General features: G+C 34.2%; 3 protein-coding genes across 3 annotated transcripts in view; 2 read left to right on the top strand and 1 right to left on the bottom strand.

Moving 5' to 3' along the window:
• Window positions 1-26,317, bottom strand: part of LOC137925457 (uncharacterized) — a 170,483-nt gene that overhangs the window by 71,537 nt on the left and 72,629 nt on the right. The gene's annotated exons all lie outside the window — the stretch shown is intronic.
• Window positions 8,284-9,477, top strand: LOC137925569 (lipase 3-like). The gene has a single exon (XM_068769032.1). It carries the CDS (start codon window positions 8,284-8,286, stop codon window positions 9,475-9,477), a length of 1,194 nt encoding a protein of 397 aa, XP_068625133.1.
• On the top strand, window positions 15,612-16,766 carry LOC137925612 (lipase 3-like). The gene has a single exon (XM_068769080.1). The coding sequence runs from the start codon at window positions 15,738-15,740 to the stop codon at window positions 16,764-16,766; it is 1,029 nt and encodes a 342-aa protein (XP_068625181.1). The 5' UTR covers window positions 15,612-15,737.

Raw genomic sequence — 26,317 nt, 5'->3', positions numbered from 1 at the left:
AGTGTACAAATAAAATAAATATTTACGTAATATTTGGACTTCAGAACATAGCGGTCCGAGAGACCGCGCGTCCATGGTAGTGTGACAAAAAAATGACGTCCATAGTTAAGGGTTAAAAACAAGGTCAATTTTCAAATTAAAAATAAACCAAAAAAAAAAACAAAAATTTCAACCTTTTTATTGTAAAAAATTCCTCTCTTTTCTCGCATCGTTATATTCATGTTGGGAGTCGTGACACTCTTCACGGATTACTTTCTCCTTAACTAACCGATTGAAATTATCAACTATGTGTATGTAGTCGTAATTTTTACCGTTTAAAATTGTACTGATTTGAAATTTCTAGTGCAATAAGCTTTTCTCCCGTAGTCTTTTAGCTTCGATCTTGTTTGTAAATTACTTTCTCGAGGGTTCATCTGTCTTTGCGAACAGATTGAACAAAATACTCAAGTAATCCTAGTAGAAAATTAGATGAAAGCGTCGTTGTTACTTATTTGAGTGAAAATCTTAACATCCAATTTACTTTAATGCCTAAAAACGCGGTGGTTTAGCGGTGATGATTTATGACATTGAAACGTGGGCTAGGGCATCTTCTGCAAGGTCTAATCAGAAACGAGGAAATTCGTAAATAAACGTATCTGAAATACTATAGAGTCCTAGATTGAAGACCTCTGAACAGCAAGTGCAGCGTAGGATTCCTACAAACAGAGTGAACTGACAATCTTGGCTTTTTCATCTGATTATTATAATCTATGGGCGAAGCCTATGTCCATCTGTAAGCGTCTTATGGCTGGAATGATATTATGATCACTTATACTTATGACCCAATATATACGTCCAAAATAATGACATCTCTTTCAAAAAGCATCTGATCTATATTTTAACACGTTCACTGCGGGCACAATTCTGAAGAACTTTCAGCTGGTGCGGCTGAGGTCGAATCAACCTCAAGCTGAACTTCCTAGTAGTGCGGTTGAGGCCTTTTCTGCCTCATGTTCATCAATATTTTTTTACAATATTGAGTCAATGCTTCGCAGACATAAAGAAAGCTATATTTGTCTTTGTTATACCTCATACGGTTGAGTGTAAACAGCCGCCGCACTAGAGAGAAAACACGAGTTTTACGCGCCGCACCAGTGTAAAGTTAACCATGAGGCTGAATCGACCTCAAGCCGCAGTGAACGTGTTAAAATAGTGTAACTTACCAACTAATTATAAGTTTATCATCAGTCTATTATCTATATCTTCCTATATAAATAAAGGTGTATATCCATATCGGTCTGTCTGTCACAAATCAATTGACAGCTAAAAGTCCATGTCCCTTTAAAGTTCATAAGTACAATATAGCTGGCTGTAGAAGTATTAACGCATAAGGTGTTTAAATCTTTTACCTCCGTTTTAAAATTTGCTTGCAGTTGCAAATTGTAAATATCAAGGTCAAAATGATTGAAGAGAATAGTGCAATGCACTTTGTTTTTGTTGTTTGTTTTAATTTGTTTCTTTAGCCTAAAGGTTACTATTTTATATTCTGTGATAGGCCTGCCTATTATCCCGTATTGTAAAAGAGTCCATCTTGAAGAATACCACCTCTTCCACTCTTTATGGCATGCTATAAAATGCGACTAAAAGGATAGTATCCTTCAATATGCAAATCTCATATCCGGATGCAAAATAAAAGATGGTTGGGAAACAGTTTATTCTACTACTTTGTCGTTATTCAAAACACGAAACAGCTGCAGAGGTCCAAAAAAGCTAAATGGTCCTAGAAGCCTGAGAGTGGAAGGATGCGGCAATTCACAGCATAATTAATTATTTCCCAAACAAACGACCTCTAGCGATCCTTACCAATGAGGAATACAAGCGCGGTAGAGGGTAGGCATACAATGTTTGTGTTAATATTTTTTCTATTTTATTTATATCTTAGGACTTTATTTGACTTTTCGTAGCGTGATAGTTTCATATGATATTTCTTATTTGCTCTTGTCCGCCCGCTTCGCAAACTCAAAGAACGCCCCCTCAATTCTTTACGAGTAAAGTTTTGTAAAAATCTTTTCTTAGCTGAGTTTTACATAGTATAATTAATTTGCTTGCCATATTTGAGATCTTCAAGTTTTATGGTTCCTGAGATATTGTGATGAGTAAGGACATAAGTGATGAATAAATTGAAAAATCAATTATCGCATTAATGTTCATGGTAAACCATGTTAGTAATAGTTTTTTAATCGAAACATTTACAATTCAATATATATTTAAAAACTAATTATTCTTCAAGGTAATGACTTGTCATCTTTTTTTAAATTGCTACAACTATCGTATTAAAAATAATAAAGTGCTATTTAGTCGTGACTCAATAAGATCTATGTGGAATTTTCATAGTAATGATAGAAAGTTAAAAATTGTAAGTAATTGAAAATAAGTTGACAAATTTGTTATAGGTAGCTGAATTTGATTCTGGTTTTTATTTAATTTGGATCATCTAGCATTCTCATCATCACTTGGATCACTGTAGATGACTCAAAGTTGAAAATAATACGAAAAAATTTATTATAAAGTGAAATACGAAAATTTAAAGAAAAATTACCACATTGTAAAAGACAACAATACATCGATGATGTCAAGTATTAAAAATTCAATATTGATATCACTTTGCGCTCACTGGTTATAAAATAAATGAAATATTTAACAAATGTATCAGCTTTGCCGACATAATTAACTACAATGAATATTTTATTACAATGCAATGTAATTACAATATATATTAATGTGAAATATAGCCTTTACGAGCACACTTGCATCTTTAATGTATTGTATTTAGTTAATGTGTGAAATAAACATATTAAAAATATGTCTGTCTGTTCGTGTTTTATATGTAGTCTAATGAAAACAAACGATTTTAGGGAAAACGTTCTATTTTCCATTGCTAATTATTTCCGTACAATTATTTATATAAGAATCATATTTCCATAAGGAGGATGGATGGATGACCTCGTTTAAGTCAGTTTGTATTTTTTTTTTGTTTTGACGCTGAATTTTCAAATGACAGAAGTCAAAATGATCAAAGATGAAGCACGCAGAGTCAGTGGGTACCTATTCAGACCATGAAGAGACCTGGATTATAATTCTCGGGTAATAAGGAAGATTGCTCAATACTAGAGTATTTCTGCGGAACAGAAAAGTTAAATCGATACACTTGGTACGTCGTTGATAGATTTCTTACTCGTCCTATAGAGAAAAGGGGATGGTAGGATAAGGTGAAGTTCCGGAGAGCAGCCTTGCTACTGGGCAGCGGTGTTCAAGACTAAGAAATTTCTTACAAAGTAATTGACGGGCATTTTAAATATTAGATGGAAGTCAAAATTCTGTACGATGAACAAACCTTTAAATGTTAAGTCGTACTCTTGCTTCAATCATCTAGTTAACGAAACAACTAAGGCTTGGCTTTCACAGCAATTTCGAAAAGACAAGACATTGATACAACTTAAATTTATATGAAAGAGCATGATTGTAATAGCATTTTACTTCTACATATACAAGAATATGTAATATAAAGAAGAACCTAACGGGAAACTCGATATAATTATTTTTATTTTTACGCTTACAAGTTTATGTATATACAAAACGGTGGGAGCTACCTTACCTTACCTGTTTGAGTTTAAATATGTTTTGTTTTTATTATTTCTTGATCTACTTTATTTATTTTTTATGTATTTTTGTTCCATTGTCGTCGTTTCAGGCCATAGGCGCCCAATACATGGCATTGGCCTACCCCAAAACTATTTATAGGGGATATTAAATAATTACCACGCGTAGCAGGCGGGTTGGTAATTGCAGTGTGATATTACAGCATTTTACTTGTATATATACGAATATGTAATATAGAGAAGAACCTAGCAGGAAACTAGATTTAATTATTTCTATACCATATGTAAAATAATCCTATATTTACGCAGAAACATTAGTCGAAAAATTTCCAGAACTAACTCCATTCATATTGACCCGGTCAGGTAAAATAGTATCTCTAAATATATTCAGACCGGCTACGGCCTCTTTTGTCTGGCTATATTCGTATATCAGTTCGTAAACTACTTATGGATACAGTTACGTCTTCTAGATCGGAATTATATCTATTTCCAAGAAAATTGAAACGAAAGACACTTTTAGAGGGATCGGAAAGTAATGTCGTTTCTGTCGACATATTTTACAGAAAAACTGATCGATCTTTACCGCTTCAGCATTGAAAATTTCTATACTAGAGCGCAAGAGGTTGTTGATAACGAAGATGAATATATTATATTAGAAATAAAAACTTGTTAATAATGTAAAGGTCTGAATTTAACTTAAGAAAGCGACATTTCTTTCCGGTTCTCCTCATACAATATAAGTATCTTACGACCACAAAAGTAAAACGAACACCTAGTCAATGAAATAACTAGAAATAAATTAACAGTAAATTTGTGTACAGCGGAGGTAAGAGCCAGAGATATAATAGCGAAATCACTTTAATCTGCTGATAGGTGTAAATCTATTAACAGCGAACATTAGCGTATTCTGGAAAGGGCTTCAAAAGCATCTTTGGTAGAATAATTTAAAATGATTAGGAAGGAAGTGGAGTCTTGTCAATAGACTTTTTCCGTCGCAGTTTCGCTTCAGAAATACTTCACCAGTATCTTGTATATTTCATTCATATATTTAATTCACAGCATGAAAAACTTACAGCCAATACAACCTTATTAATACCTGTCCAGTTGACTGACAGCCAATAAGAAGCGTTTATTTATAAAACTATTACAGCTATTAAAACTGAGCAAACAATTAAGGCTATACATCTTCTCCCTATTACCTTACTTCAATAATTAAATATAGTCCAAAAAAAAATATTTTCTTACTGCGGACACATTCGCTGTGAGCAGTCCAATATGCTTTTGGATAAACGTAAGAGTAGCGTAAAATGAATTGATTTGCATTGAACATTTATACATAGCTTAGCTAATAATTTTTTAGAATAAGAACATATTAGGATATCTCAAGATAAACTGGGAGCGGTAACAGATGACATTTTCGACTGAGTTAGAGGTATTTATCAGAATGACATAAAATTTTGTGGTGAAAATAGAGATAATTTATAAACATATTTTTTATATTACCAATACGATGAATGTATGATCCTTCTAGGGGGATCTATGATATTGTTAATATCGCCAAAGGCGATGGTTGTGGGCAGCAAAAGTCCAGCTACCGTGGCGAACTTTGCGGGAGCATTGGCAATGGCAATGGAAGTCCATCAGCTAAAAAGAGAAAGACGAAGAAGATTATTATATTTGTGTTAGCGTGGGTTCCAATTTCTATAATTTTAGTGGCTTTTTAAATATACAATACAATATTTTATAACTTTTAGTTTCTAATATCTAATCATAGCTATATTTTATTCAAAATGATAATGATTTATTTGTACAGACAACAAGACTACCCGCAGAATAGTGAGAATATTTTTATATCTAATAGATTCAGGCGTTACCTTGCGGAAGTCCATCCTTACTAAGAAAGGGACAAATATATAGCTACTTCCGCTATGCAACAGTTGTTGTACAATGAAGTGCACCGCCCGCCAGCCCACTGATAAATGCGCATGCGAAACACAACTGTGCCGGACGTGTCTCTCGACTTTCCTGCCTCCCGTATTGCTGTCTTGCAACTATGTTCGCTGCCTTGCACCCCGGTGCAAGGAATTTCTGCGCTCAGCGTTTGGAAGTGGTATTGTCTTCGGACATTCCCGCCGCCCTCTCTACTGTTGCTGTCCGTCAAATCCTGTGCCCCTACGCACTGATTCAATACGCTCGGTGTTTGTAGTGTCGGAAGTGTCTTCGGACTTTCCCACGTCTCGTAGTTGCCGACGTAGTGTCCGCTTTCTTGCACTTCACTGCAAGAAAACCCTGCGATCAGCTGGAGTGTCGGAAGTGTCTTCGGACTTCCCCGCCTACCTCAGTAGCTGACGCAGATTATTGTTTCTAACTGTTAAAGAACGTCTAAGGTCGTCCCTGAAAAACTAACAGTGAACACACGTTCAGTCGCAGTGAACGGTCGCAGACTGCGCTGCTCCTGTCGTTTCGGTCCGGACGGCCCCTTGGTCGTGCCAAGTCAAGAAGCAAGCCGCACCCGAGCCACGTGTCCGGTGTAAAATTACTCCTGAGGATGTCCCGTAAACACGTGTTGAGTGAATTAACGGTGGTAGTTGTTTTTCGCACGCGCATTTATCTGGCGGGTGATGCACTTCATTGCACAACTACTGCTGCATAGCAAAAGTAGCTATATATTAGTCCCTTTTTTACTTAGGAATATCTTTATGTTTTGATGGTGCTTTCGGTGGTCAGAATTTGTTTTCTCTTTAACCGGCGTATAGTCAGCTGCACGGCGAGTTTTTTTATTTTATTTATAATCGCCATACCTGTTCACTAAAACGGCAGAGACCTCGTACTTCCTCATTTACAGTTTTTTCTTTGTTAACTTCCTAATTTAAATATAAAATTATTTAATTCCAACTCTTATGATTATTTTATCATAAAATTAATTCTAATGTTATATAATTATGCACGAATACCATCTATTAGAATAATAGATGGCATTTATCATGACGGTACAACTTGTTTGCTTATTTTTTTTAGTTTCATTCGTTTATATGTAATAAAATATACTTCTAATTGATTTATTTAGTACGTATTGACCTAAACAATCACGTAAACAAAGGTGACGCGGTATCATATATGTAAGTAACAACTTTCTAGAATAAATGTATTATTGTATTAGAGAAAATACACTTTTTTTTAATAATACTGTTATTATTTTTGCATGAACACAAAAATTCTTTACCTTATTACATAAAATCAATTATAGATAATGGTTCTTTTTATATTAATTTTATTCAAATATTCTATATAGTTACCTACAAACATGAGTGACAATGCTACGTATTGTTAAAAAATAATGTTTTAGATTTTTATTTTTATACATTTTCAATAATTGAAAAGATCCTCATTCGAATCAAATGTCGGTTGTGATTTTTATTTCAATTTTCTTACTATTTTTGGTACAGCAGTAGCGAGTCTGTTACCAACAGGCCTTACTCTGCGAATTATATATTACTGATTCTGGTTACATTGATGGAAGGAAAATATTTTGACTAAATTGAAAACACTGGTATATTCAAGTACAAACTCACAAGTAAGATCATCATTCTATTTAGCATTGTGATTCACTTTGCGATCATGAACACCTACACACAACAACGACCACAGAAGAAAAGCGCCTTCATGTTTACCTATCTATACTTCACAGACATCGTAGATAGAAGCGTTGCTACAGATACTTCTGCAGCTTCTTCCACCACTAGCTTTCCGAAAGGGTAGAAATGAAAGCCCTGCAAAACGAATCAAGCCTTGATTTGTCCTCTTAAATGTACTAGAGTCCGAATGCTATAAATATAACAGAAAATGGAGCCATCGCCTCCCTCTTTCGCGACAATAAGTGTCAGGCACCATTTCTAAGGTATTGCAGGACAACTACAAAGAAACCAAAAAGAATAAATGTTATTGCAAGATCGGGTAAGACCACAGGAATGTAAAATATAAAACAGAATTAAAATTATATCATAAACTAGGCATATAATATAGTAAAAATTAGTAGACATAAATAAAGATATAGGAAATAAATAAAATGTGTAAAAATTAACAAATGTAAATAAGTTATAAATTACACATCTAAATATGTACATAAATTTACATGTATTAAAATATATACATATAAAACAGTAAGAGGGAAGTCTCGTCGATTCTACGAAGTTTGAGATGGTTTAAACGAATTTTGTTTGATTTTCGAACTTTGTTTTTAAACATATAACGGTTTGCTTTATCGCTAATTTTATATTATTTTTTTGAAACAGAATCGGTATATGTCAATAGTGAATTTGTAAGTAAAGATAAAGGAAGAGTTGAGAGCGAAACAAGGGGCAGCGATAGTCGTATAAACATTGATGCCTCGGCACGTGTAAACAAGGACATCTAGTATCAAGGCTATGGACCGAGTCTCGAAATATATTCAATTCAAGCCATATTTCCCAAAGATAAATGGTTTAATCGCGTCTTATTAATCACGCGTGTTCTTGTGTCCGTCCGTAGATAGAGATACATTATATTATTAATTGAAATCTATTACATAGTTATGAGATGTACAACTATTTTTGTAAAAGTTTTTAAGTGAAATTATCGGATACTTCATTATCTATTATAGTGGCAAATGATGAAATTGTCAGTGCTCAGTTTTCTACTGTGTGTCGTTGCTAAGATACCACGAGAAATCTATGGCGGAATCCGGTGGCGTGGAATAAACTTTACAGAAACAACTATACGAGACGGTTGGCTATTGGAGCCGCATAGAGTCGTCACCAATGATGGATACATCCTGACAATTTTTAGACTGCATCGAGGACAGAACTGCATACGTCTCCGCCAGCCTCCAGTACTGATCATGCACGGCTTGCTGCTTTCATCGGACTCCTGGTTAGACTCGGACGCCGGACTTGGGTACCTGATCTCCGACCAGTGTTACGACGTTTGGCTCGGCAATGTTCGAGGCAACTACTACTCCAGGAACCACCTAACACTGAACCCTGACATAGACCCAGAGTTCTGGCAGTTTTATTTAAACGACGTCGGCGTTTCTGACCTCCCGGCTATCATTGATTATATCTTGTACAGTACTCGGTCAGAGAGACTCAACTATATCGGATACTCGCAAAGTGGAGGCTCGTTGGTCATCATGTGCTCGGAGAGGCAGGAATATTGCGGCAAGGTCCGATCCGCTATGTTACTTAACCCGGCAACGAGGATGAAGTACACCAGCTCCCCTGCGTTTAGATTGTTGACCAAGTTTTACGAAACCTTCAGACCTCATTTATCTAGTGCACGAAATTTAGAAGTATTCCCAATTGGAGGTGTCATACAAACTACCATAGCGAGTTTGTGTGACAAAGAGAAAGATGCTGACGTCATATGTAGAGCAATATTGAACTTGATCGACTCCAGGCATTCCGGTTCAATCGTAGCAGAAACGATGAAAAAACTATCGAGACATTTTCCAGCTGGTACGTCGGCTAAATCATTGACGTGGTTCAGCCAAACCTTGAACGCAGATGATTTCAAGAAGTTTAACTATGGAGCATCAGAGAACTTGAAATTGTACGGAGACGTCGACCCTCCGCTCTACAACATGAATGCAACTACAGTGCCTGTCGTCATAATATACGGCAAGAACGATCGCATCGTTTCCTATAAGGATATTAAATGGTTAAAACTCCAACTACCAAATATACTAGAAGTATTTCAGATCGGTGACCCTTTATGGAATCATTTCGACACACCGTATAGTCAACATAACAATAAGATGATTATGCCGAAGATAAATGAATATTTGTTAAAATACAGTTACTAAATTTTGAGCAGATTTAGAAGGTAAATATTTTCTAAATTGATCCTAAAATTACTGCCATTTCACTGAGGATGTTTTTCAATATCACACGTGGTTTTTTAAAACAGTCAAAGGATACTTTTGTCGTGCCATTATATGTGAAGAATGGAAAAATCTAAAAAGCTCTTTCCATATCATCCTATCCTTTGTCTTCTTCAGGGCAATGAAAATCGAGAGTCCAGTTATGGACAACAACATGATCATACCGGTGGACATTGATCGTTCAAGTGGTACTTTACCATCTACTCTAAAAAAAAAAAATTATCAAAGTGATCCCAATACAGCTCCTTGTAGTAAACCCAAAAGTTGATACGATTTTTAAATAAACAAGGTAAAATGAAAACACAAAATAATTATAATTTATAGAAAAATAATATACAAGTACAAGTTGACGGCAAATTTTTAAAAAATCAGTCCAATACTGATTTCAATACTCCTGGCCATAAGAAATTGCATTGGCGTGTATTTAATTTTTTTTGTGTCTAAATTTAACAGGCGCAAAGTAAAGAAAATGAACATATCGTTGTCATATGTTATATCACAAAAACGTAAAACTGCGGAAGAAGTCAGATGAAGGACATAAATAACTATTGCATGAGGTCAAAACAACATATGATAAATAATTTATTTTCCTTTGTTAATGTTTTTTTATACTTTACGAAAATAATTTGTCAAACAGGTTATGTAAAGATAAATATGCAGTAAAAACTCACTTAAAATAATGTAATAGGCTTATTGATAAAAACGACTTTAACAAATATTTTATGATAGTGACCATTAAAAAGCTAGAATCAGGAGCTTTCAACTGTAGTTTCCGTCATAATAATCTCTTCTTGTTTTTTTTTAAGAAGACTAAAAATAATTAAAACTAAATGTTAATAGATTCTAAAATGTATTCTCTGCACGTGTTGCGAATGCTTATAAACAAGAAATTATAAAAACAATCACTTCCTTATCGCGTTGAACTTAACTATATATTCGTACTAACTAATAACAACTTTTATTTAATGGAATCAGGCGCTACCTCGCGGAAGTCCATCCTAAGTAAGAAAAGGACCAATATTTAGCCACTTCCGCACATGCAGTGGTAGTCGTGCAATAAAATGCACCGCCCGCCAGCCCGCTGATAAATGCGCATGCGGCAAACAATGCGAATCACACAACTCTGTGTTTGGCACTAATCGGTGTAACATAACTCCTGAAGATGCCCCGTGGAGGGGTGAAACACATGTAATTTGGCGGTGGCGGTGGCGGTAACCTGCTTTAATAGTTTAGAAGAAACGAAAGGAAGATGGTGTGTATAGTAAGATATTGTGACGAAAGATAAAAATAGGTACATGAAAAATTTATTTAACTGAATAAAAAGACTCTGCTTCTTCTAGATAGGGGTGTACGAGAGAGCCCCAATAGTGGGGTGCAAAAAAAACAAAACATGTTCTATTGGAAATCTTTAGGAGATGCTTGTATCCACCTGTGAATGTCCTAAGGCTGGTATTGATAATGAAGAGAAATGCTGATTGAGGAGATTCTACAATTACCAGGCAGAGTTTGCTAGGAGAATAATGTGTCACTTCGAGGAAATAAAATATTTATAAATAAAGACACCTGGGTGTATTATTAATATCTGGTTGGTTTTCATTACATTAAAAAGGTTACAAAAAAAAGAAAAAGAATTAAAGTTAAATTTACATTTGTTTTTTTTTATTTCTAAAAACCTAATGAATATTCTCACTCCTATACTCATTTTTGGTTCTTTGTTGAGACATCATGGAATGAAATTTTTTTGAAGAGATTGATAACTGGTGATGAAAATTTTATTACGTATGATAATAACCTGCGGAGATCGGATGCTCCTAGATTAGTAAAACCCATATTAACTCGTAATAAGGTCACGCTGTGCTTATGGTGGCATTATATGGACAATGTTTATAGCGAGCTTTTACGTCCGGGCATAATTGTCGATTCGGATTTCTAGCGCAAACATCTGATGAAATTAAGTCAAAAAGTTGAGAGAGAATGGCTAGGAATTATCAATAGAGGGAGTGTGGTATTGCAATATGATAGCTTATATCGTAACAAGATCATAGACATCTTTAGCCATTTAGAAAAAAATTAAGTTTCGCTGTCAGGTGATAACGCATCCGCCATATTGCACTGATCTTGCACCTTCAGATATCCAACTGTTTCGATCTTTTCAAAACTCTTCAGGCAATGTCAGGTTAACACCAAAGAGTACTACCAAAAATACTTGTTGCATTTATATCATAAGTCCCAAAATTACCCGTCACCACCAACAAACAGGCAAGTGGTGATCGATCAAAATAGAACCTATTCACACTTTTAAAAGTTTTGCCTGAAATTTTCATATAAAGTGCGAAAGAACTCTTTTCCGGATCTATTATTTACTCGCTAAGTTTAAACGACAGTTTGATGGAAAGTTCAACTATAGCCAACTAGTAGGGATTACATAAACTAAATATGACCTGGTTTCTGTGAACCGGGCGTGGACCAGACCGTGGTCCACTTGGTAGCCCACAGGCATTCGGAGGACTCCGGGTCGACCCCGAATACCGGTTAGACATAAAGATTGGCGAGGACTCTATGGCCTCGCTAATCAAAGACGACGAAGCAAAACCAACGTTCCTAAAAATGTGCAAAACGCTAAAATTAAAAATTGCAAATAAAAGTGTAAAAATACGTAAATAAATAAATAAGTAAAATAATATATATAAAAATGTATACCTAGAATAGATCAAAAATGTGATATAGAATAAGTACAAAGAAATGGTAATAGTTAAGGTATGTGGAGAAGAAAGAATTGTATCGAATAAAAGGAAAAATGGATATGAAAGAGAAAAACTGATGAATTGTAGAAAAAAATAAAGGAATGATAGATCATAGGAGGATCGATAGAAGAGCGCGAAAATAAAATTATTACATGAAAAAATTATTAAATAAGAACAAATTCTCTGTCCCACAATAGTTAGGGGTACGAGAGGTCCCATAGCGGGGGCAAGAAAAACATCTAAATATGACATCGTTACATGTTTTAAATGTAAGATAATAATTAAGAATCAATAATCTTTTTTATATTAATTATTAGTATGTGTAATGCTCTCACATGATAGTTTGAAGCTTATAAAGAATGCAAAACTACTCTTGTGATTATTTCAGGTACTACATGTATATTGTGTACTGTTTTAACAATGTACAAAAGACAATATAATGTAGTTAAACTGAAGGCAGTTCTCGCGGTACGCGGTGCTAAGTCAGATTGGCAGTCGAGTGCAAGTACAGGGCTGACCCTTAAATAAAAGTGTCTCAGATTTGTTGAGTTTTAAAACATCAAGCATGTGTATCTGTATTATTTCAGAGCATATTACATTTTCAAGTTATACGATTAAATAATCATGTAAAATGTGACTTATTCGCACAGTTGAGATGGCCATACCCTGCCACTATGTGTATATTTATTTTCTTATAGTCCAGTACTATTCTATGAATTTTATGAAAGATTTATATCGTGATGACCTTTTCTTGTGCGACCTAAATAGATAACGTCACATCTGTTGGTACAACTACAACGCAACTTAGTATACCACCTCTTAATCATTGTTACTGATGGTGCAGTGATCCAAAGAAAAAAAATAATATTTAATCAAACAAAATTCGCTTTTTGCCATATTTGTTAAAATTGACGACCCTGTCAAATACTAACTAAATGACGAAACTTCCTTGAAATTTGACCAAAAGTCAATAAATAGATTTTGGTTTGCAGCAGCAGTGTTGTATTTAAAGTTACTTAGACAAAAATTAAAAATGTTACGGAGTTATCAAAATGTCCTCGTACCAGTTGAAATAGGCTGTAGAAACTACATTTATAAAAAAAGAAATATAATTCTTTATATATAGGACGAAAGAGGGCGCTCTACAATACTTTTCGACTTGTGATTAGAAGAACATTTTTTTCATATATTTAAATCGGACTAAGCTGGATGAATATACACTAAGTTCCACGGATAATTATCCGCGGAACTTAGTGAGTTCAAAGAAGGAAATTTCCTTCTTTGAACTGAAACTACTGAGTTCAAATAAGGAAATTTCCTTCTTTGAACTGAAACTACTGAGTTCAAATAAGGAAATTTCCTTCTTTGAACTTAGTAGGTGAAGCTGTAAAAGCCCTCGGGCTAACAGCATTAACTTATACAGAAACAATTGTAGTAGTTGTAGTAGTAAATATACACACTTCTACTTCGGAATTCGTGTTTTTATTATACTCCTAGACGTACTAGATATATTAAGAATCCCACAAAGTTCTCTGCTACAGACCTACCATCACCACCACTTAGGTAATTTCTTGTAACGACGATTAGAATTTCACTAAGTAAACTAGTAAGCGACAAAAAACTCGTTCAAGCGACTGATATCAATTCGCATGACCTGAAAATTGACTTCAATTAATATGCCGTGTTTATAATCAATCGGTTGCTGACAAGACTAAGTGTTTTATATTTTGCCGATAGCATTGTATCTTACTCTAGTTTACGAACTGTGTACATAGGAGTGAAAATGTAATGAGTCAATTTAAGTATGTACTCTTCTATAGATAACATACATGATAATTGGTTAAAGATCTAAAACAGAATTTTTCGACCTATTTTGAGCCGAGTTCACTTTAAAATTGCTCTATTTAATAATTGAATTGTCAAACCTGTAGGGCGTGGGCCTGATGTTGGGAAACACTGATCTAAGATCATTAAAGAGGTGAATGTATAGATCTTTTGTCAACAAAAGGATTTAAATATATTACACCTTCTCCAATCCCTTTTGTATACAGAGATCACTTTAAAAATATTCTTTTATCTACTGGAATGTAATTAGCATTACAAAGTCTTCAGGAACATGTAGTAAATAATAATAAATTTTAATATGTAGTAATAGGCTTCTTGGTGGTACAACTATGTTTCATCTAAAAATAGATAACAAAACTTTGAGACACTGATTTAAAAATTATGAGATAAAACTTAGATATAATGAATATTATTATATCAAACTTAGATATAATAGTTGTTTTTTAATCTAAGCTATTTTTATTTTTTCGTTTTCTTTAATTGTTGACTAGACAGCGCTGATGGCATTTTTAAAAGATATGTAACAGAATTGTACATTTATGGTACCGACAGCATAACAATGTATTTTTATTTATTAATTTATTTTGAAAAATTTTTAATGTATTTATATTTAAGTTATATTTTAATCTACGTTTAAGTTTCCATAAAATAATAAATAGAATAAAATAATAGCCGGTAAATGCATTGTAGGTAGACCTACCACTACGTGAAATGACGACAGTCGCTATGGAAATGAAAAGAAAAAGAATAAATAAATAAATAAATTAAAAAGCTTTAAGGTACTGTTGCACAAAACATTTACCAAGTGATAAATGAAAAGTTTCGCCCAGAGAACTAGCAAGTAAACATGACAATTGTCAAGTGACATGACATGTATAAGATGGTCGCTGAAGCTTTAAGTGTTAGGAATGGGGACCACAGATCGGCACTAGACGATAGACAGTTCACCTTGTCGATATCTTCGGAAGATCATCATCATCCAAAGAACGTCGTCTTCTAGACATAGGCCTCCCCTGTAGATTTTGAATAATACCGGTTGTAAAAATCCGTCCGTCTTCCGACAGTCATTGTACCCAACTAGAATTTTCTCTGCAAAGTACACATAGCACCGTTAGATAGAGTAACAAATAGTGTTTGTTGTGAACTAGTGATTATTTATTCCAATGGTCTAATTAACTCAATAATTTTGCGCAGTTTATGTACATATATCACCATCTAAAGCATGCTATCTAAATTACTTTGTTTCTATACTATTTTTGCATCGACTGAAACTAAATATAGAGTTCTTTCAATTGCAGTTATCAGTGACGTTAATTGACTGATTACGTATTTAAATAATTAGATAAAGATGTTTTTAAATACTCTGCGCCCGCGAGTTGGTCTACATCCAAAATGTTTTCGACGGTGAAACTTTATCTTCCGTTTCTCATAGTTCTACTCGTTCAGTGCTCGCGAGCGCACATTGACAAGCTGCAACAATTCGGTTTAGGACATCCCGTGAATTCATTTCTTAACTTCACGGAGCTGGCGACGAAGTATGGCTACGTGTCGGAGCAGCATGACGTCACTACCGAGGATGGGTACATTCTGACCATGTTCAGAATTACCCGGGGTAGAAACTGCAACAAGCCCACGAACAAAATACCGGTGCTGCTCATGCACGGCCTCCTCATGAGCTCTGATTGTTGGTTAGATGCCGGCCCTGAAGCTGGTATCGCATACCTACTCTCTGACCTATGCTACGACTTATGGGTTCCGAATACACGTGGCAATTACTATTCGAAGAAACACATAAAGCTTAATCCCGAGAAGGATATCGATTTCTGGGACTTCAGCCCGTTCGAGTTCGGTTATTATGACCTGCCAGCGTTCATCAACTATATCCTGGATCATACCAGGTCCTCCAAAATTAACTTCGTGGGACACTCCCAGGGTTGCAGCTCCTTCGCCATAATGAACTCTGAGAGACCGGAATACAACAGCAAGATCGGTGTGAGCGTGTTAATGTCACCGGCTTCCAGACTCACCAACATGAGATCTTTGTTCTTTAGATACCTCAGCAATGGTTATCGAGTACTTATGCCTTTTCTCCATGCGATCGGAATTTACGAGGCGCTGCCCCTCGGCGGGCTGGTGCAGAGCACGGCTGCATACATCTGCAAGGAGCCTTTGTTAGCGGACACCGTATGCAGACTCGCGCTTGGCGTCATTGACTCGCTGCATCCGAAATCCATAGAACTGGAAACCATGATGTTGCTGGTCAGCCATTTTCCGGCTGGAACTTCGGTTAAGAACATGGCGTACTACGGTCAGAGCGTGAACGTGGATGATTTCCTCCACTACGACTATGGCATCATTAAGAACCTACAAATGTATGGAAGCGTGCAGCCTCCGCCTTATAACTTGAGCGCTGTGAACGTGCCTGCCGTCATCCTACAAGGCAGAAACGACTTCCTGAACTCGAAGGCAGACGTGGAGTGGTTTTCCAGCAAGATACCGAACGTGTTAGAGTTTTTCTACGTGGTAGAGCCGCTTTGGAATCACTTCGACTTCACTTACAGTCGACTGAGCAGTAAACTAGTGTTACCGAAGATAAACCAATACCTGCAGAAATATAGCTAGTACAGTCACAAACAAAATTTTATGCGTAATTATAAATTTGTAATGTGGTCTATTAGTTCCTTAAAATCTTTTGGAAAAATAGTGGCGAATGCATATTGTTAATCGAAGACAACATGATTTTTTTATTCAGCAGTTTACAAGTTTATGTTTTAGTGCGAATCGGTCATAAGTAAAGACGAACAAAATCAAATATTATATATTTATTTAATACGTATAATTTACAATCAATTCAAATAACGAGTTTTGTTTTATATTGGAGAAGAAAGAAACTTATAAGTTCATAGGTTTTTTTTTTGTTTCTAAACCGTAACCGTGTTCGGTGGTTTTGTTTCTTCTAGCAGGCATTCGCTTAATTTAACTTACCGTGCGAATTCCTGTCGTGAACTTATTGATCTATATTAATCTTCACTATTTTATTCCTGTTTTTTTTATTAATTATTATATTGAAATTAGAATCAAATCGATGTGAGCTCAAGTTTATTGAAATCCTGGATATCCTATATATATATATATATATATATATATATATATATATATATATATACATATGATGGTAGTAAGCGCGTCATAATCTGCAAAGCGCGAACTCTTGCTTTGTATGATCATTTTCATGTTGTGTTCATAAATACTGCTAATAAGCTATGTTATTACAAAAGCCCTACGCCGTAAAAAGGGTTATTTTAAAAGTTTAATTATGAACTTTTTAAATTAACTATATAATAATTGCAAACGTTGTAATATAAAAAGTATTTTTTGTAAGAACGCACGCAGTTACGTGAGGTTTTTTTTAGAATGTAAAGAAAGATCAATTCGTTTTCATTTATTTAGTTCTTTTTATTTGTGTATTACCTTTTTAATACAACCAACTATAATTTTTTTTTATTTTAAATACCGCGTTCATTAATAAAAAAAACTATTAGATAAGGATTTCTTGTTCGAAAAACAAATCCCTAAAATATATTTTAATTCTGCATGAAGCCTGCATTAAAATATTAACGTAATCTTAAGTTTATATAGCTGTACATCAAGCATTATATAAGCAATTCGATTAACCAAACGAGGGCACAGGCCTCCCCCAAACATATCCCCCCCCCATGGATAGCAAAAGCTTCGGCTATACCATAATCGCCGCGCTTGGCAGGCCTGTTGGCGATGGCAGTCTGGTATGTACAGAGCGCTCCTGTATATCCTCTGGAAACTTTTGTGTGGCAGAGGTAATCCTGTATAATTCATATATTAATATTTACGTCTTATTCATAATTAATGCACAAAATTATATATATATATATATATATATATATATATATATATATATATATATATAGTCTATTAACTTATATATATATATATATATATGTATATATGTATATATATATATGTATATATATATATATAAGTTAATAGACGTGTACGCTTGTTATCAAGTAGCGATGAATAGTTGCAAAACGGATTGTTATTCCTTATTAAATTTTTATTTATTTTTTTATATTCTGTAGCTTTTTATTGAATTTTAACTGTACACTAAAAAAATATAAATTGTTTTAGTCCAATAAATACTTACGTAACTCGGATTTCATATGAGTTTTTCACACCGTTTTTTTGGATTATAGTAAGTCTCTTTTATTTTATAAGATTTTATGTTTAAACTCGTAAACATAACCTCAAATACATTAAATGACCAATAAATTTTTTATGCGCTTTATTGCACGTTTTCTGAAAAACGTATGTAAAGGTGTGAAAAGAAAAAAAAACTAACTAGTTTTTTTTTTAACTTATTGATATTAAGAACTAACCGGCAATGAATTTTTCTATAAACTCTATGAATATGCCTACTTTTTAGTCGAATATAATAGATTTAAAAAAAATACTATAATCAACACAGTTTTTTTATAGTAATAATATATCAGGTAACTTACATTTTCACGTCTCTTTCATTTCTTATTAAAAATATGTTGCATTCACGCTCCGTATTGTTGGCCACTACAGCCGCAATAGTTTTATGTTAAATTATTGTTGGGCGTTCGAATTTCAAATTCTTATTTGTACTCCGTTGGCCATGTCGTCGTGCTAGGATCGTATAAAATCATATATGTTCGGGCGGTAACTCACCTCCCGCTAATTGGGTATAAATTCAATAAAAATGTACAGAATAAAATTAAAATAATCGTTAATATTAATTTTAAAGTAAACTTTTAACGAAGTTTTTAAGTCTTGTGTTATATAAAGCACTCGTTGAGATCAATGAATTCGAATACGGCGTAACTGTCGGTGTTTTAGCCTTTTTTCACAGCTGCCCAAAAAGTCAGTCACATTCAGTGAATACGTAAAACTGGCAGTTTTCGGACAGGTAAAACTACGAAAAATGCTCAAATTGCATTCAATTTTAATGCTTGCAACACGATATTCGTACGCAAAATTTTTACACCGATTTTTTGTTGTAAGGAATGTCTATGTCATTCGCATGAACGAGTATTTTATATTATTGCGCCTGTAGCTTAAAAATAGCAATTGTTCTAACATGTAAAATAGCTGCTATTATATCTGTTGATAGATTTAAATGGTCTAAATCTACAATTTGCTTCACGCTTAATAGAGTAAAGCACGAAAGGTACAGCCTAAACCCCGTTTACTTAACTTCCACAAAAACCTCCACCAGGGCCATTACATCGCATGCAATATTAATGGATTGGGAGGTCACCAGAGAAGTTAAATTCTGCCCATTACTAAATATATGTTAATCAATTTGTCATATACGCTTCATAATGAAATGGATTGGGAGGCAGCCGAGATTTTTAATTGCTTAGAGATTTTATATTGCGAAACGGGCAATCGATGACTACTGCCTGGCTAACAATACTATAATTTCAGTGCGCATCAGTGCTGGAAAAAGAAGTGTCGAAACAAACCTCATGCATAAACACCATAAATAAATAAGAAATTCTTCAGCTCTCATATTAAAAAGCAATATTTTGTATCAAAAATATTGTATTAAAATGAGCAGCATTACACCATGCATGTAATACATTCTTATAGATTACATATATGTATATATGTGTAGTCTATAGGCCATGATGCTAAAATAACTAAAATATAGAGAACTTATATGAAATAATAAACGCATGTCAGGGAGTCTTCGGAAAGAGACAGAAGTTATAAATGCTATAATGCTTGACATATAAGATAATAAATCAAGCATACAGAATGATTAGTTATAGATGTTTTTATTTTTAGATGATTGATGTTTCTTTAAAGCGGTGTACGTATAGCTCATATGTTAACAAAAAGTTTTAAAGATTTTACACGTTTTTCAACCATTCTGTATAAAGTGGTCGCTTTGAAATATGTTAAATTATTTTTTCTATCGCAATGCGAATGGCCAGTTCTGGACAGTTTTAGAAACTATGGATAGATAATAAATGATTATACGATATGTAATTTTGATTACAATTAGAATTTAAAAAAAAATTAAATCCGAATTTTTGAAACCGCATTTTCTTTATATAATTTCGGAAATCATTAAATTTTCTATAGCTTTCACAACACAAATATTATGAGCAAAAGGACACATTCACCCATTTGAGGATTTTTCATGAATCTCAAATCATTCTGTACGTGTATAGGAATGTCTGATCAAATAACAAGCCATTATTCAACATGACACATAAATTTTTTGAACGTTGAGTTGAATTTTTAATTGTAAAAACCTTTGCAAAGCTATTGTCGAATTTGACCGGAGCAGACGTGAGTGGATTGAAATAATTATTTATTTTCGTTTACAAATAGAGATGTGCTTCCAATTTTAAAATATTTTGTATTTTTAATACATAATATTATCATCATTTCAGCAGCTGGATGTCCGTATAGATCTTCAGAGGGTCGTCTGTTCATCTTGGGGGTGAGAGACATTCTAACCTTTTGTGGGTCCGCAATCTTCAGACCCTAAAGGTCCAGGAGCCGTCAGTAGTGCATGCTATTCGAATTTTAATATGAATATAAAATAATTGAAATTGAAATATGTACTTACTGGTATTTTTTTAAAGCCCTACCGATGTATAGTTTCAGAGATATTATAGATTTATTTCTATGAATAACCCCGTTTATTAAAATAAACAAATATTAAATAATAATTTGTTTGACTTGTATTAAAAATTTTCTCGTTTTGTATTGTTAAATAGTTGCTAAATTTTTATAAATTATTTGAACAAAAAATTATGTTTAATTCATTTGTTTACAAAGTTATTAAAAATATTATATTAAAAAAGGTGTAAAAATGTGTTCCTCATTCCGGAAGCTCGAAGGATTGCTCGTGCAAACAGCGACGGTTGGGGCCGGAAGGTTCTCGAAATGCGACCACAAGCTGGTAGACACAGCTTGGGTAAACCCTTTGGTACGTACAATCCATGACATGGTCAAGGTTGTGGGAAGTTCTTGGAAGCAGGCGACGTAAGACAGATTATCATGGTAATCTTTGGCCTTGCAGTGGGCATCCATCATTTGTTTTAATGAAATGGCTGATTCTGGTAGGTTATGTGACAGCATGGATAGCCCATAGGAGTCAGACCTTCGTTATTTTAAAAAAGGCTAAAGTTTCACATCACGTTCTCGCAACAGGTACAGCGATGTCGATTTCAAAAGTTTAATTCATGAAAAGCCCCCACAGAATCACTCGGAGAGTGAGCAATGGAACCCGTGTGATTACTACCTTTTACTACTGCACTAAGAAGGCTACATGACTAACATATAAATGGCATTTGATTTGGCACATCGGAAACGAGAGTAACATTTTGGCAAATATCGGCTATATTCGCTTTGTAGATCTTATAGAGAACCTTTGTTGCACATTACTCCGACAGCTATAAGTGTAGAGTAGTTAACACAGATAGTGTTTTGTTTAAAAAAACTCCGACGAAAGACATTTGCCGATGTGTCAAATCAATTGCCGCGTATACGAGTATAATCAAGCCGCGTTTTTCCGTCTATACAAGATTTTGCATGCTTGCTTTACAAACGAGTAATTTTTAATTCTTTGTTAAACCATTTTTAAAGCCCAGTTGGCTTTTAACATTGTTGGGTTAAAACATTAAATAAAGGCTGCATTTAACTGGTCTTTTCGGAAATCTATGAAGGTGATCTCTATTTAGCAGTGAACGTGTAATGGTTGAAAGATGATGATTTTCTTTCACCTGTTTTTCTCGACTTAACGTCAATAAGACATGAATGTAGAGTAGAGAAATTATGATTTTGAAATTCAAAATTTCCAATTATAAGGAGGTAACCCAATTTGTCACTTCACTGTGCTATATTAAAAAGTTTATCTATTCATTGCGCTGTTCGTTAACGGAAGTAAAAATTATGCATTGTATAAATAAAGGAAGATCGTAAATTAATAATTTTTGTTTACATTAAACGCGCTTATTTTGACCTTTAAATGTTTATATCAGTTACATATGTTCAAGGTTAGAATTTAAAACTGGATTTCTATATTCGGTTTCGCGTCGGTGTTTAAATGGTTTTAATAGGTGTGTTAAAAATTCGTGCAAATATTATACAAATATTAAAACAAGTCATAATAGTTCCAGTTCAATCTATATAAATCCTCAAAAAAAAGATGCACATATGACTTAATTTTCCATCAATAACACATATGACTTAATTTTCCATCCATCAAATATAGTAATATAATATGTTATATAATTAATATGACAACATATACTCATGTGCAGTAATAGCTGAGTGGTTGAGGAATGAGGCTTTTTTTATGACCCCCGCTATTGGGAGTCTCTCGTACCCCCTATCTTGTGTGAGACAGGGACTATTTTACATTATTTAATTTTTTTCACAATCTTTTTTATTTTCTCTCTCTTCATTTATGCTTCTTATGATCTTCCATTCGGTGTTTATTCCACATTTCTTCTTTCGTTCTCTTTCGCTCTATGACCTTCCATTCCTCTCTCATTACACATTAACATTTTATTTAATTTGTTTCTGTTTGTTTGACATCCTTTTTATTTTACATTTATTTCACATTAGTTTTATAATTTTATTTATTTACAATTTACTCACAATTATTACTATTATTACTTATTTTTTATTTAACTTGTTTAACTTTTGTTTTTGTAAATTGCTTTCGTAATTATTGCTCTACAAAATGAGAGGAAGTCATCCTTTGTTGTTTTTTCTCTTATCAGGGAGGCTATTGTTTCCTCCCTGATTTTTACTTACGCCCGACCGGCACTCGAAGTCGAACCGGAGTCCCCCGAATGTGGGACACTGGGCCACAAGGTGGATCACGGTCTTGTCCCACCCGGTTCACAGAAGCACGAGGGGTCCTCCTCAAGCTTGAACATGTGGAGGTACTCAGAGAACCCCCCGTGCCCCGTGAAGAGCTGGGCCAAGACCGCGTCCACCTCGACACACACACACAGGAATGAGGCTTGCTTTATTAGTTCTCGAATTCGATTCCCGGGAAACAGTTATATATAATTTGTGCATTAATTATATAGGTTTACCATTGCTTAAAAATAAGTTTCCAGAGCAGCAGCGTCCTTATCGTACCTTAATACCAAATTGTTATCGCCAATCCCCCCCCCCCCCCCAAACGTGGCTATTATGGTATTCATTATACATTCCCTCATATATATCTTTTGGCCTATGCCTTACAGTGTTCTATTGGCTGAAACGTAGGCGACTACAACATGTTTTTAATTGATCATAGTTGATATTGGTTAAAAGTAAAATCAAAATGTTTTTTGATTATTCTCCTGTGGTTTCTATGCTACATAAAAAAAAATAATATATTCTTAAAAATTTTCACAGAGTATTATGAAACTTATGAATTTAAAAATAATGATATCAGTAATGTTATTATCTATTTATGTCATGACAAAGTAAAGTGGTGATTTATTTATACGTATTTTAATACATTATTGGATATAGGTATAAAAGATTTATAAGGGTGAATAGCACATTTGTCAGCAAAAACCTTTTAGAACTTTTAAGCGTATCTCCAATAACCTCTATATAAATCACTCTGATACATGTTACACTAATTAATTTTTGATAATGACTTGATATTGAATAGACTTCGGTGTACAGGGACAGGTAGTAAAGGATAATTATTTTTAAAATGTCGTGATTGTAATTTGGAAAACAAATTTTCTTATTATGTAATCATTACGTCATTCATTATTTTTGAAAACATGTAAATGTGTGTTTTTTTTATTTTTGGATAGGATGCAATTTATTTTAATTCACAGAAAATGATTTACACATTCACATCTATACACTTATAGTTAATCATCCTATATAGATTTAGGTACACCTGCTGTATACATACATATTTATATATGTGTGCGGGGGGTGTGCGTGTGTGCGCGTGTGCGAGTGTGCGTATGCGTGTGCGTGTGCGTGGGCGTGCGTGTGCGTGTGCATGTGTGTGTGTGTGTGTGTATGTGTGTGTGTGCGAGCGTGCGTGGGCGTGTGCATGTATGTATGTGTGTGTTCATATTATCATCAGTTCTATATATAGTACAGTTTATTTAATTTGTATTTACATAGTAAGCATAAATTCCCATAGCTAGGTAAATGCCTGTCCCCAAGAAATCTATGGTGGAATATACCGTAATTGCCACGCTTGACAGACGGGTTGCCTATAGTGTGGTATAATGGTATGCCGAGGACGCTGCTGTCTCTCCTCTGAAGACTTGTTTGTGATCTGGGGTATTCCTACATAATTAATGCACAAAGTGTGAATAATACAAGCATCATGATTCAACGATCGCAGGTGTCTGTGTTTCATCGCTACCACTACTCCTGAACGTCTTACTATTTTTTTTATTTAGTTCACTTTATAAATACGTTATAAAAATAAACCATGTGTACGAACTTTCTAGAAGTGTATACTACATATATAAAATCTAGAATAATTTACACTGTAACCCTGTGTTGCCCATCGTGGGATCCACACCCCATACGGGGCAGTATAATTGTTGAGGGTGGCAATTTGAAAGTGGATTCGACACGAGTTTACCTCTTTTACTTTAATATAAAAAATATATATGTTATATTGGGGAGCGTAAAAATTTTAGATAGGTAGGTATAGCACGTAAATGGTTGAAAAATACTTCTGCAGACTTACCTATGACTTATGTTACACCAAAAGATCAAACATTAGTAGTAATACCCGTTTAATTAATTAGAGATTTTAACTTAAAAAGAATACAAAAAGACAACGGTAAATATTTATTTAAGAAACATTGTTTCTATTATATTGTCTAGATATTATTTAATATCTAGACAATATAATAGAAACAATATTTCTTCTGGCACTACAGCCTTGATTTATACAAGTGATGACTTTTATCAATTCTTCGGCAAATTAAGTAAACACTTCGCGGTATGGTATTTAAGTTATTTGCTTATTTTTCTTTTAAAATCAGTTACTATTAACTTAACTTTTGTTGAAATGTTGCATGTGAGTACCGAACTTGAAGTAGGTTTACCAGTGTGGTTCTTCTTATTGTAGAGTTCAAATTGATTCTAGTATATATCGAACGGGAGACTTTTAACATTCTAATAAGATAGACAAGTAAACTTGAGAATAACGTTTATGTTCCATAATTCACACAAAGTTTACATTACAATCCTTAGCCATAAAACATCAACGGTTTGCTTAATTTAATTTTCTTTTCTATTTACTCATCATTATGTCTTTATATATATATATATATATATATGCCTTCCAAAGACAGGCAGGTTGACTGCTACCCATCTTCTGGACACTTATTTGTGAGCAACAACAGTTCTATATAATGCAATGAGAATTATATAAGATTTTATCGCGGGAATCGAATCCGCTATCTTACGATCGCAAATCCCAATACTTTACCACTGCACTACCAGTGCTTCGATTATAACGCAATGGTTTTTAATAGATCTTGATCGATTCGAAATCATGATTTGAAAATTGTACCAAAAAGCCTTCAGTGTGAGTTTGACAGCGTAGTCCAGGGGCGGCTTAACCTATAGTGCAGGGTGTGCAATGCATACGAGCGCCGCGGCACCCCCTGAGACAACTAAGAGCATCGTCTTGGAATCTATAGCGGTTCACCGCTTAGTTTCGTAACAGAGATGTGCTACAGGCATAAAAACAATGAGTGTTATTCTGCTGTCATAAGAAGAAAGGCCGTAACTGTATTAGTTATATATTATACTGTAAGCTATACCTACTTATAACCTACATATAAAATAGCTTGTTGAGATATGAAAAAACTTTCTAGGTACGACGGTAAAGTTAATAGTTATAGCCGGGGGGGTGGATCAGGCCTAGGGGGTGCCAGGGTTTCATTACATACGAGCTAGAGCCGCCCCTGGCGTCGTCGTAAAACAAAAAATATGCGGATCATGATGAATGAAGGCAAATCAGGTAACGTCATATTCACGATATGATAAAGTCCCTCTAGCTGATTATACCCTATATCGGAATGAATAGACATAAACAAAAGACTTAATTAGCACAACACAAACAAACACTCACAGGGTGATTAATAATA

The sequence above is a fragment of the Battus philenor genome, unplaced genomic scaffold (genome assembly GCF_028537555.1).
Source record: "Battus philenor isolate CCGP_79_NKW_IND1 unplaced genomic scaffold, ilBatPhil1.0.hap1 SCAF_27, whole genome shotgun sequence".
NCBI classification, from domain to species: Eukaryota; Metazoa; Arthropoda; class Insecta; order Lepidoptera; family Papilionidae; genus Battus; species Battus philenor.
The sequence above is the reverse complement of the archived record's forward strand: the minus strand, read 5'-3'. Positions and strand labels throughout refer to the sequence as shown.